The sequence below is a fragment of the Pelodiscus sinensis genome, chromosome 2 (assembly GCF_052426305.1).
Source record: "Pelodiscus sinensis isolate ZL-2025 chromosome 2, ASM5242630v1, whole genome shotgun sequence".
NCBI lineage: Eukaryota > Metazoa > Chordata > Testudines > Trionychidae > Pelodiscus > Pelodiscus sinensis.
This window is the reverse complement of record NC_143053.1, coordinates 59,374,306-59,388,361: the sequence shown is the minus strand read 5'-3', so window position 1 is coordinate 59,388,361 and position 14,056 is coordinate 59,374,306. Positions and strand designations below refer to the sequence as shown.

General features: G+C 39.8%; 1 protein-coding gene across 1 annotated transcript in view; it reads right to left on the bottom strand.

The window, feature by feature from the left end:
- The window catches only part of ARFGEF1 (ARF guanine nucleotide exchange factor 1), a 164,503-nt gene that overhangs the window by 111,053 nt on the left and 39,394 nt on the right, over positions 1–14,056 (bottom strand). The window contains exon 2 of the mRNA XM_006131486.5: positions 3,113–3,143. Within this exon, the coding sequence (XP_006131548.3) occupies positions 3,113–3,143 (31 nt within the window). The remainder of the gene's footprint in view (positions 1–3,112; positions 3,144–14,056) is intronic.

Sequence of the window (14,056 nt, the reverse complement as noted above, 5' to 3'; positions counted from 1 at the left end):
TCGGTCCAGATGTTAAGTTCTAAAACCGCATTCTCATGCCTTTTCCAAGTGGTTTTGGGAGGTCATTCCTAATAAATATTCATAAGGTCCCCGAATATTTTGTCCAATCAGAGATGGTACCCTCAGAAATCTTAGGGTGCTAGGCCCAACTATGGACAAGGAGTTGAACATCCAGAACATTTTGGCACCAAAAGGGGTATTTAGGCCTAGGGATTTGGGAGATCGGGGCTGCTGTCCTAGCTGTTGCTAACACAGTCTACTCCGGAGTGTTTTATTCTTTCAGGTCAGAAACTAAATACTTAGATCTATCTTATTTCTATACTGCTTTCTTGCTTCCTTAATTTTGCTTAAGTTTGCTTTTAGGAATCTCACTACCACTTGCTCCCAGGGAAAGGGAAGCCACCTTTCTCCATCCAACCTTCAGGTCCTTGTGTGTAGGAAATATTGTTGTATTATTATTACTCTTTGTATGCTTAGACAAGTTTTAATTTGATTGTGTTAATGACATCTTGGGAAGGAATTCAAGTGATGTGTTCTTGCTACTGTTTTTTGCGGTGATGGTCCCTTTAGCAATAAAAATGTCATAATCATCCCTTTGGCAAAAAAATTGTTTTCTATTTCATTTCCTGAGTTAAAGTGTGGTTGCTGTCGGTCACCTGACAGCTCTCAAGAGGGGGAATATTATGGTTCCACTGAACTGTAGCCTGGGATAGAGGACGAACCTAGACTTTCTGGTGAAATAGGCGAGCCTAACCCATCCAAATTTACTAAATCTCCTTCTCAGGCTACACATTTGGTGATTTAATTCAGAGTTTACACTGTGTCCTTAAATCAATCCACCCTGACTAGTAGCAATCTTAAATAAGGAACACTACAGACATTTCTTGCCTGATTCCTTGAATGGATTTTACAGTCCAATCTGCCACAAAAGCAGATCAGAACCAATCATTATCTCACAATTTTTCAAAAGGTTCATCACAATGTGGAGTTAATTACTAACTACCTAGATATCCAGTGTTAGTTAAGGATTTCAAAATTAATTTGCAGAAAAATAAAATGTTCTTCAGTCCTAATACTCTGCAGAAAAAAGCCTTCTACTTCCTCTGCTCCTAAAATCAACTGATAGCTCCCTAGTCAGAATGGTACATCCTGCATCCATAGCTAACCAGTGTATGTGCCTCCAATGCAATAAAGGAAACTGAAGACCCACTGTTAGAATAATTAAATATGCCTGAAAATATAACAACATAAAAATCTATGTTCAGAATATTTCATCATAGATATTGATTATATGTCCACTACACACAAAACACTGTGTTAAAAACATTAAAGCTGCAAAGCAGAAGGCTCAAAAGCTATAAAATTTCAGAACTGAGGTTGTACATGTAACATGAATGAGGCCCCAATGTGCATAAGTACAGTATTGTGATATAGTCTCTAATTACATGATCATATACTATTTTTCCCCAGGATTCCTACCTCATTCAGTGCAGAAAATGGATAATGCTCACTGCATAAAAAGCTACTCAATATTTTATTCTATCCTCATTTTTGAATGCCATATCTTATTTATCACACACTATTCAAATATGCTATAAGAACAGAATTATTATTTCCTCATGGACTTTTCTATAATGTTCATCTGAGTACTTCAAAAACACTAATTTATTTTCACAACATTTCTATGAGGTGAGCAAGGGAACTCAGAGAGAGAGACTAAGGCAAGAAGTCTACACATTTTAAGATGCCCAATTTCAGGAGCCTAGGATCTAATTTTTAGTATTGTATTGAGTACTAATCAATATACAATACATCGTATCTTCCAAAGCACAGTTCTCCCCCCTTGCTTTCAGTTGCAGTTCTGAGTGTTCAACATTGCTGAAAATCAGACCCTTGGGTCTCAAGATGGACATCCAGAAATCAGGAATGCACAATTACTGGCTTATGAAAAGTTTGGTTCAAGTCACTTGACAAGAGGAACTCTATAGCAGAGGCTGGGATAGGATCCAAATCCCCTGAGTAGCATTCAACTGCTTTAATCGTGATAGCATTACCTCTCTTTCCCTGCCTCAGTCACAAAATACCATCCAATTTCTGCAGGAGTCATACAGACAATGGCTTCTTTTACTACACTGCTCTGATTTATACCTAGGGCACAGCTCATGCTATGCACTGAATGAGGCAGGAGTTCTAAGTATCATGTAATTAAAAAGACTATCAAAGCAAATGCCCAATTTACCAGAGATTTGCAGATTTCCTAACAGCAGAGGAACACAGGCTCTAGAAGCTTGGATTCTGTTCCAACTTCTGGAGGGCTGTCTAATGGTCAGAGATCCTTCTGCCTCTACTTATTCTGTATGTGTCGCACTCCACCAGTCCTACTGCTATCTCCCTACTCCTTCCTAACCCCTCAATGCATTGCCAGTTTCTTCCTTTAGCTTACCCAATTTCTACATCCTAGTCTCCTTTCACAGCTAGTACTAATCTCCACCTCTGTCTCCTATTCAAGCCCATAAGTCATCTCCTTTGAGCTGCTCACCCAGCCAATTCTAGGGATGTAAAAGTGTAGTTGTTTAAATGGTTAGCCCTGAAAAGCCTCAGCTTATCTGTTTCCATTCCAGTTACACGTTGGCTTTCTGGGAGCAGGGCCAGCAGCCTGGGGAAGCTTCGCTGCAGGCGCTGCAGTACAAAGCTTATATATAAAGCTTTATACAGCAGAGCCTGCAGCATGTGTAACCGCTAGGATATTTAGGTTACATTTTAAAACTAATTTTTACATCCCTGGTAAGTTCCAGTCTCATCTAATCTCACAATTTGACCCCAGGCTCCCATGCCCACCATACCCAGTCCAAGTCTACATGTTCCCACAACCCTCCAAATCTTTCTGCTCCGACTAAGTGAAACAACAACTACAACAGACAGGAGCAGCAGATGCAGGCGCTGTCCTGAGCATTATGTATCTCACAAGAGATGTTCAGCTCCTATCAAGATGAGTCACCATATGGATAAATGTATAATAAATACTGCACAAGTGTCTATATGAATACTACTCCTATTTTCACAGTCAAGCCAAGTTATTTTTGCTCAGTAAGAGAAGAGAACTATTACATACCTTTGTTTTTCTGTTTCAGCTTTTATTTCCTCTGTAAAAGGAAACAGCAAGTTAGAATTCTTATAATAAAATCATAGTTATGGAAATATTAAAGTATAAAATTAGAAGTGACTTTGTGCATATGTTAACAGGTGGAAAGTCACACTTCTATTTGAACTATTACCAAGTTTTATAACCTAATGACAGTTTAAAACAACAAGCACCATAATGAGCAATTTAAACGTTTCTAGAACTTTATGTGATTTGCAACTAATATAATTATTAATTCAGTTTCAAAACCAAGATGAGCTAGACCTCTATTTTCCAAATTATTTAATATTTAAGAGTAGTGCCAAGTTTTACTAAACAAAATAAGGGCCACTATGTGTTAAGCACTTTCAATACACATAGCCTTTCATTAGCCTTTGTCCCAAACAGCTTACCAAAAGATATAAAAGGGTGGGGGAGTAGACTGCAACCAAAACAAGCATACATAAAATGTTTTTTATCCTTTGAAAACATACAACTCTAACATTAAACTGTTTATCAATCCTGTCTTCAATATATCTAATTATAACTATCACTGAAGTGTCATTATATCCTGTCTTCAAGATCCAAACTTTGCAAGTCTGTTTTATGAATGAAGAGAAAAACTACATTCATAATGTCCATCAGTTTTACCTATAAAAACTCTTTCACTTGTTGTCTTAAGAAACCTGCCATATGCCTGGATGTTACACAGGCAATTTTTCCCTTCCAAATATACAATTGGCTGCAAACAACTGTTCATATTGAAGCACTGACCAAAAGCAAAAAAAATGTATTCCTGTAGCATTTTCACTTCAGACATGATATTAAAAGATTTTTTTTTCATTATTGCAACTCAGAAAAATCAATTTTATGAGACTTTAATTCTTTCCCCATCCTTTATATAATCAGGTCACAGATATATTAAACAATGCTTAATTTTGCCAAAGTTTAAATGTCTAGATGCTAGACGTGGTGACAAAACATTAAACAATGGTATAGCTTGTAGCTAGTTTTAAGAAATATATATATCTTCAGATACCATTACTTTGTTGTGAATTGTGAGTAAACTATAACACCTTTTTTTGGAAACACCTGGTGTTACAGCATTAAGGAAACTGATTTCCACAGAATTTGCTCTGATTATAGTAGAGAAAGATACTTACAGTCAAATATGTATAGGATAGGTACATAAAATCTTACTAATATTCATCACAGAAAACAATACTGAGCTATCAGAGCAAAATTTCCTGTTCTAATTGTATCCAACATACATATATTTGCGTAAAAAAACTAAACCAAACCCCACCTTCATTCAGTAATGATATTTTTCTTCAATTAGAAATGATAGAAACATTACGTTACAATCATAATTCACCTTTGAACAAGATCATTAACCAAGAAATGGACTAATTTAGCCTTACATGCACTGAATCATTTGAATTGAACAGCTGCCCACTTTCTCCAGAAATGAAATTAAATTCATTCTCAAGTTGAATTCCTCAATAGTGCACACACTAAATATTTTATATATATTGTTCAAAGCAAAACTTTAAATTATAGCTTTTTACAAACAAAATCTAACTCACTGAAACCTCCCAAAATACAACAAACTGAAGTTCCTGTCTTTATAGCTGAACAGTTTTGAGTATGTAGAAATGGTACTTCTCATTTGTTTTTAATTTCTAAAATATCCTAATGTTTAATACAAAGTGAAACTAACCTACTGTGACAAGGGAATTAAAAAAAAAGCCAAGCCACTTTGTCTAGGTGTGCATCTGAGCAACACTAGGGAAGAAGTATGTGATTATCCTGTGCAGTGAAATGACAGAATAAGGAATGGTGACATCCTGTCAACTTGGCAGTCAAAAACAAGATTAAATCATTTATAAAGGCCTATGAAAAGCGTTCTCTCGCTTCACAACGAATATGTTCAGTTTCTAATTCTATATTAGTTTTTATAATTATGTCTACGTTATGAAAAGAAGTTCTGACCTGTAAAGTTATGCAAATTAACCACACTGTCATGTTATTGATTTCAGAACTATAATACAGAATTTGTAAAACCATTTTATAAGTTACATTTCAAGAGCAAGCAGAAGACAATTCAGTTTTGGGCAAAATGGCTTAAAAACAAACCTAGACCAGCTCTACAAAAATCTGGTTTACACAGAAGACAAGCTATATGATTTGTGCAGTTTTACAACTTTGAATTTAAAAAAATCTACTAGCAATTAACTGTAATGCTTTATATATCCACCAGCTCATTTCAGAACGTTAACAAGCATATTGTAAAGCAAAACAACAACATATCAACTCCAATGAATAACCAGTGATATCTAACACCAATAACGTATCTGATATTTTCATTAAAATATGTTCATGTCCACATAGGAACACACATCCAACGAGAAAAAAAAACAACACTGTACTGTAGGGAATAATAATAATAATAATAATTAAAAAAAAACTGAACAAGCAGTGATCTCTCTCAACAAGTTGTCATCTCTCTTCCCTTCCTGATATGGAACAAAGAAGTCAGCGTCTTCAACTAATATCCAAACAAAGGAACCAAAAAGTCCTCCAAAGTGAAGGGACCCAAACCAACAGACTACAAGGATTGGTGGGTGATAGATGGATTGTGTAAAAAAAAAAAAAATCTAAAGAATTTATCGCTGAATACACTTTGCTGCTAGGCCCCTCTCATTAAAACTGGGGCCTACTAACTTCTTGTGCCACAATATCCTGAAAAAATTAGAAGAAAAAGTAACAAAAAACAGGACTAACAAGATGGTTTATTAGGTAATGAGCTTTCATGGGCCAGACCCACTTCCTCAGATCAAATAGTGGAAGAAAATTGTCACAACCATATATACCAAAGGATACAATTAAAAAAATGAACACATATGAAAAGGACAAATCAAATTTCAGAACAGAAGGGAGATGGGGGGAGGTAAATGTCTGTGAGCTAATGATATTAGAGGTGAAAATTGGGGAAGCTATCTTTGTAATGGGTAAGATAATTAGAGTCTTTATTCAAACTTAAGTGTAAAGTGTCGAATTTAAGCATGAATGACAGTTCAGAGGATTCTCTTTCAAGTGTAGTCATAAGAACATAAGAACATAATGGCCATACTGGGTCAGACCAAAGATCCTTCTAGCCCAGTATCCTGTCTACCGACAGCGGCCAACACCAGGTGCCCCAGAGAGGGTAGACCGAAGACAACGATCAAGCGATTTGTCTCCTGCCATCCCTCTCCAGCCTCTGACAGACAGAGGCCAAGGACACCATTTTATCCCCTGGCTAATAGCCTTTTGTTACGGCGTCCCCTGGGATCACCCCGAGTTCGGGTGAGTCCACGTCCCACTAGGGACGTATTCGTCTTACGACCGACCGCCTGTCCGCGGTCCGAGGCTTATAACTCTGGCACACTCTGGGCTCGAGCGGGCCTGAGGGGGTCGGGAAGGGGGCTCGGGCCCTCCCACACTCCGAGCCCCGACCCAGGGCCCTAAGACAGGGACGACTGTCCCTTGACAGTGGAGGGGGTCAGGTTCCCCAAACCCTCCACTTGCGGGGTCCGCAGCCCCGCCCTGGGTCACTTCTTCCCGACTCAATCCCCGTGGATTCCCCAGCTGGGGGATAGACTCACCCTGAGTCCCTTCCTCTGGCGGGGGTCCATGTCCAGGGGGCGTCTCGCGCTTCGCTCTTCTGGCAGGGGTCTGGCCGCCTTCCACCTCGTGGAGCTTCCCCCTTGGCCTGGGCTCTCGCCCTTTTGAATATCCCGCCCTACCACCTCCTGGGCGGGCCTCCTCCCGGCGTTCGGGGCCCCGCCCTTCTGTGCGTCTGGCTCGGCGCTTTCTGTGACGTCACTCGGCCGCGCCGACCCATCCTCCCGGCTGCTGGCTGTCCCTGCTCTTACTCCGGCTTCCGGGTTCCCTGCGGCCGGACCTCCCCCGTCCGCCCACCTTCCCGGGGGTCCGCTCTCCACCCCGGTGCCCGGTCTAGTGCGGGGGAGTGCGGGCAAGGCGCCTGCCCCGTCACACCTTTTATGGACCTAACCTCCATGAAATTATCTAGCTTCTCTTTAAACTCTATTATAGTCCTAGCCTTCACAGCCTCCTCTGGCAAGGAGTTCCACAGGTTGACTACACGCTGTGTGAAGAAGAACTTTCGCTTATTAGTTTTAAACCTGCTCCCCATTAATTTCATTTTTAGTCTTAAAAGTCTTAATTTCAGTCTTAAAAGGCCTTTGAAGCAGGATGCAGGTAATCAAGTCGTTGAGACAATGTCCTTGCTGGTTGAAATGGCAAGAAACTGTGGTGTCCAGGAAATGGATCTCTCGTGTAGAAAGGTCCAGGCTGAGATTGATGGTGGGGGGTAGGTTGTTAAAAATCTCTGTGGAATGTCTCCAGTGTTTCTTGGCCGTACATCCAGATCATAAAGATGTCATCGATGTAGCGCAAGTTGCCTGGACCATTCTACATGAGAGATCCATTTCCTGGACACCACAGTACAAATCAGCAATGGAAAATTAGACACCACTCTCAACAGAAAACCCACTGACTCATACAGTTACCTACATGCCTCCAGCTCCCATCCAGAACACACCATACGATCCATCATCTATAGCCAAGCCCTTCAATACAACCGCATCTGCTCTAATCCCACTGACAGAGACCAGAAACTTCAGGATCTCTATCAAGCATTTATAAACCTCAACTACCCACCTGGAGAAATAAAAAAGCAAATTGAAAGAGCCAGACGAATACCTAGAAACCATCTACCTCAAGACAGACCCAAGAAAACCAACAATACACCACTTGTCATCACCTACAGCCCCCAACTTAAACCTGTCCAACACATTATCAATAAACTACAGCCTATTCTGGAACAGGATACTATACTCCAAGAGGCTCTGGGAGACAGACCCATAGTCTCCTATAGACAACCACCTAACGTCAAGATGATTCTTACCAGCAACCACAGGACATACCACACTAATACCAACCCTGGTACCTTCCCTTGCAACAAACCCCGTTGCCAGCTTTGTCCACATATTCGCTCTGCTGATACCATTATTGGACCTAACCAAGTGAGTTATAACATCAAGAACACATATTCCTGAGCATCCAGAAATATAATTTATGCTATCATGTGCCGAAAGTGTCCATCTGCTATGTACGTTGGACAAACGTCTCAGACACTTCGCCAAAGGATCAATGCCCACAAAACAGATATTAGACAGGATCACAAAGAAAAAACAGTTTCTTGCCATTTCAATCAGAAAAGACATTGTCTCAACGACTTGATTACCAAGGCCTTTTAAGACTACACTTGAAAGAGAATCCTCTGAACTGTCATTCATGCTTAGATTCGACACTTTACACTTAAGTTTGAATAAAGACTCTAATTATCTTACCCATTACAAAGATGGCTTCCCCAATTATCACCTCTAATGTCATTAACTCACAGACATTTACCCCCCCCATCCCAATTCTGTTCTGAAATTTGATTTTTCCTTTTCATATGTGTTCATTTTTTTTTTAAATTGTATCCTTTGGTATATATGGTTGTGACAATTTTCTTCACTATTTGATCTGAGGAAGTGGGTCTGGCCCACGAAAGCTCATCATCTAATAAACCATCTTGTTAGTCTTTAAAGTGCTACATTGTCCTGCATTTTGCTTCAAGAAATATAGGACAGACATGGTAAGGAAGAAGCTAATGAAATAAAGCTTTCCCCATGAATCTGAGTGAGATTTCCACAGTATGGGAAGACACAGGCTAATAATCATGAAGGGCCAAATTCCCCATCACGCTCCATAATGGACAACACACACACACACACACACACACACACACACACACGGATCGGAAAATTCTGCTAACTTACCTCCAACATAATTACAGATTGGGAGTGGACATAATTAGAGTTGGAAGGAGGACAGAAAAAAATGTGACGTAAGTGGCAGGTATTCAGTTTCCAGAAGTCACTGATGTTCTGGAGGCCATCAACTGTTGGACATTGTCTACACTGGAGATGGAGCAACAAAGCTTTCTTAATTCACATGTGCTTAACCCGCCCACCTCATGACAAAACCTTTGCCCCAGCAAGTACTCTCCTGCTAACACAAAAAATGCCACTCGTGGGGTATTAAGAGTTTTTTGTCCGCAAAAGCGTAAACAAAAAATGTCTATGCTGCCTTTTAGCAACACAGCCATGTTATTCAGAGCTGTGTTGTGTAGACAAAGCCTAGGACTCCCTGCTAGCACTGTATAAGTGAAGCTACTGAATTACTTTGGAAAAACCCCTCAGGGTGTTATACTTCACAGAGGGGCTCCCAAAAAAGTCCAATATATCACCTGAGGATAACTGAGCTACAGACTTTGATGGGATGGTGAGGATGGCAGAGAGGTAGAAATATACATCCCACTTCCCATGACCCTCACACAAACAGCTGTAAGGCCACGTATAGACTTTGGAGAAGATCGATGCTGTGGTAGTCAATGTTCTGGCATTTGATTTAGCAGGTCCAGTAAAGACCCACTAAACAGAACGCTGAAGGCATTCTCATCGACATCGTTACTCCTACTCCTTGCGAGAAGTAAGGGAAGTCAATGGAAGCATTTTTCCTGTCAACCTCCCACTCTGAGGATAACACCAAAGCTTGGCTTGAGATAGGTCAACTCTACCTATGTTTTATGTAGCTGGAATTGTATACCATAGGCCAACCTTCTGCTGTAGTGTAAACCTGGCCTAAGGCCAAGTCAACAATTGGAGCTGCGGATATCACACTCAGGCCAGGTTAGCACTACAGCAGAAGGTTGGCTAAAGGTATGCAAGGTGGTGTAAGAATATTTTTAAATAAATAAATTATGTCGCTGGAGATGATGTACCATCAGCCAAGCTTCAGTGCTGTTTTCACATTGTGAGGTCAATGGAAGAAACACCTACACTGACTTCCCTTACTCCTCATGAGGAGTACGAGTTCCAGCATCGATGGGAGAGCCCTCAGTGTTGGATTTAGCAGGTCTTTAATAAACCAGCAAAATTGAATGCCAGAAGATCAACCACCATGGCATCGATCTTCTCCATAGTCTACTGCCCATTCTACCTTGTTATTTTTAGTGTCCTAGCTCAAGCAGCTCTACACCAGTTCCTACAGCCGCTATGGTATAATAGAATCATCTGACAGGCTCCTTTTACATGCATGGGAGGGGTGATATAGCTCAACAGAAAGGCTAACTGAACTGTAAGATTTGCAAAACCAATTCATGAACCATTTTAAAAAGCTTGTAAATCGAGTAATACAAGATAGTGTCAATTCTCCTTCACCTGTGTTTGCAGGACTTTGAGCCCTGTGGATACAAACTCTAGTATTTGAAAAGGTGTCTACGATTTTGGTTTGCAAACATTTGTACCCAATTCAAGAAAATATTTTGATTTATACAGAGAGCTATGCCATGCCTTTATTTTTAATTTTACAGTACTGAGCACAGTACCCACATTTTAATAAGATTCAGTGGAAGGCAAGAGTAACTTATTTTTATAGTTGAACTGATTTGTGTAGAAGATTACCTGTCTTCATTAAAACAATATATATCTAATACTATAGTTAATATCACAAGAAAAGTCAGATACATTAAACAGAACAAAAATGGATATACATATTATACACTATATATATTTTAATAATTGAACAAGTCAGTATGAAACTATATTTTTACTGGTAGGCTGTGTCTAAACTGGCAAGTTTTTCCACAAAAGCAGCTGCTTTTGTGCAAAAACTTGCCAGCTGTCTACACTGGCCGCTTGATTTTGCCCAAAAGCACTGACGTTCTACTGTCTGAAATCAGTGCTTCTTGAGAAAATGCTTTGATGTTCCCATTCGGGCAAAAGCCCTTTTCCGGAAATGTTTTTGTGCAAGAGGGCCAGTGTAAACAGCTAAAAACTGTTTTGCGCAAAAAAGCCCCAATGGCGAAAATGGCGATTGGGGCTTTCTTGCGCAAAACCGCGTCTAGATTGGCATGGACGCTTTTCCGCAAAAAGTCCGTGCCAATCTAGATGCTCTTTTCTGCAAATGCTTTTAACGGAAAAACTTTTCTGTTAAAAGCATTTGCAGGAAATCATGCCAGTCTAGACGGAGCCATATAGTATAAAATATTTTATACTATAACATGGAAAATAGTGGGTACATTTATCATATCAGATTATGATACTGGAAAAATGATAATGTTATCAAACATTTCATTTATGACACTTCCTTCCAAAAAGATACATGCTTCATTTCTTCCCCATTATAGTTCAGCAGTTTATAGATGTGCTTGTCTAACTGTAACCATGGTATTGTAGCACATGGCATTCCTTCTTGTTTAAAAGGAAAGTGTGAACTGAGTTCTTGATTCAGCAAGGAGTTGCACATAGGCGCAAGGTTGCTGCCTAATGTTACCCAGAGAACTCAATTTCTAAGCAAGGAAGGTGTGAAAGTGAGATAAGTTGTTTTTTAAAAACTGTTTCTAAATGTACAGAAGGGGGGGCTGGACAAGGAACCTAGAGAATATAATATGCAAACAAGTGATCCAAAACCAAGATAAGAGATGAGCGTTTGAAAGGACAGAGCAATTCTGAGTCAGTCCTCTTGAGTTACAGCAAGTGGTTTCCAGGCAACGTGCAATGAAGAAGCATTTAATACAATATTTATACTGAAATAGTGTTGTCATGGCTCCTTCCCCACTCTGGCACGATAAATGCAGATGTGGGGGCCAGCAAAAGTACCCCAAAACCTTATCTACCAGTCTTTGGTATAAAACTTCCCCCCAAAATCTTAACCTAGATTTTGGGAATAAGTCGCCACTATAAGTCGACCCAAATATTAATAAAGCAACCAGGGAGAGACTACTTGGGAAATCTCAACCCTAAAGTACAAACTAGGACACAAAATTTAACCAATACCAGGTTAATAAAAAGAAAAATGAGAAAGAACTTTTATTATCACCACAATATTCCTGTTGCAAGCATAATGATAGAACAGTAGCAAAATAATATACTCATGGAGGAGAAATTTACCATGGGCCAGAAACTTAGTTATAAAAGGAGAGCAAAACCCATTTTTAAATGCACAGACACTAGATCCCATTTTCCAAACTATAAAACAATAAAACGGATTTATCTAAATTTTATCCCACTTACAGACTGAAGAGTATTTACTTAGAGGGAGACATCCTGCCCCCTTCAATAGCTGGAGAAAAAAACTCCCCAGAGACAAAGGACGGAAAAAACAAACATTCCTTTGTCCCTGTTCGAAATTCCTACCTACATCCCCATTGACCAACTCTACCTGAGTTAGGTACAGTTAACCCCTTAGTCTCCATGCTGCTGGTCATCTCTTATGATCATGACAAGTGTACATTGTGAAGTGTGTATTTTAAAGCATTTGCTGGATTTAGCTGGCTCCTCTATATTTTTTCTGGTTAGTGTTTCCAATATTTGACAATGGCAATATTGCTCAAGTTGGCATGCAGCATTTATGGAACAAGGAGAAAGCTTTCAAATGTCACCACAGTGGGTAGGAGGCAGTTCTTTTCATTGTTACGTATACTTGAGCCCTGACCTAGCAGTTTGCAAATTCCTCTGATTTCAAAGCTCTCAATACTAGGTGCTAAGCACTGTACTACAGCTAGTACTGCACTTAAGAAATCTAAAATTTACATAAGTCATCAGCATTAAGCAAAGAAAAAAACCTTGCAATTTTCATTATGTATTTAAATTTACTGTGGTAGTTTCTAATGGGGCCCAACCTGATTAAGTCCTTTATGCTAGTCATTGTAAAAAATGTTAGCGTCTCCAACCCTCACAACTAATAATGAAAACAGGTTATGCTAAATACATTTTTATTTTCTTTAGAATGGAAGTGCAAAGGTAGCTAAACAGATACCAAAACTCATTTGAACTCATTGCTCTTTGCGAGTACTAATGCTTAGCATTAGCAGAGAAGAAGACCAATATTAAAAACTTTTCTCCTCCGGACAAAACAGTCATGTTAATGCTTGAAAGGCAACTCAGAGACTTCCAGGAAGAACGAAAATAATCTTATTTAAGTAGTCCAAACAAAAGAGAACTAGCAAAGGAAATCTGAGCTGAAAGCAGCACCTGCATATAAACTGCAAGCGTGGTAATCCAAAGAGTCACTATTCCCATTGTACAGTTCCTTAGGATAACCAAGGTACAGAGGTTTCAGGGGGTAGCCGAGTTAGTCTGTACAGGATAAACTAAAAAACACAACAAATAGTCCGGTAGCACTTTATAGATAACAAAACATGTAGATGGAATCATGATCTTTCATGGGCACAGTCCACTGCTTCAGATGACATACATATCACTGCAGAGATAGCCCCCACTCTAATCTGGGTGTTGCTCCATCCTCTACATCCTCTTCACAGAAAAACTTCTTATCCAAGAGTGGAGTGCGCTCTAAGACTAGGTTAGTATATATATGGCTGAGGGAATAGGCTTGAGCCCAAGCTTCTACTCTGCCCAGCCTGGCAACCTAACTACTTCACAGTAAGAGCACAGGTTAATCAAGCCTAGGTGCCAAGAGCCCTCCAATCCCTTCACACAATTCTTCCTGGGCCATATTTTCTTGTCAGTGGACAGAAAAATAATATAGAGCTTCACCGCTTTTCAGAGTTATCTAATCTACTCCAATAAGGTGTTCCCCTATGATGCCATTGACTGTCAATGAAAGCAATAAGAACTGCTGATTGAAAAGAAGAGGCCAGAGATAAGCTTCTACAGGAGATGCATAAAAACTTTTCCAATAAGTCAGACTGCTCCTTGAACAGGACAAGAGAAACCAGGCTGCAGCTGGAAGGAAGCTGGAAATGGAGGACAAAACGGCAGGGGGCTACAATGTCCATGACCATGACACAAGATAGAA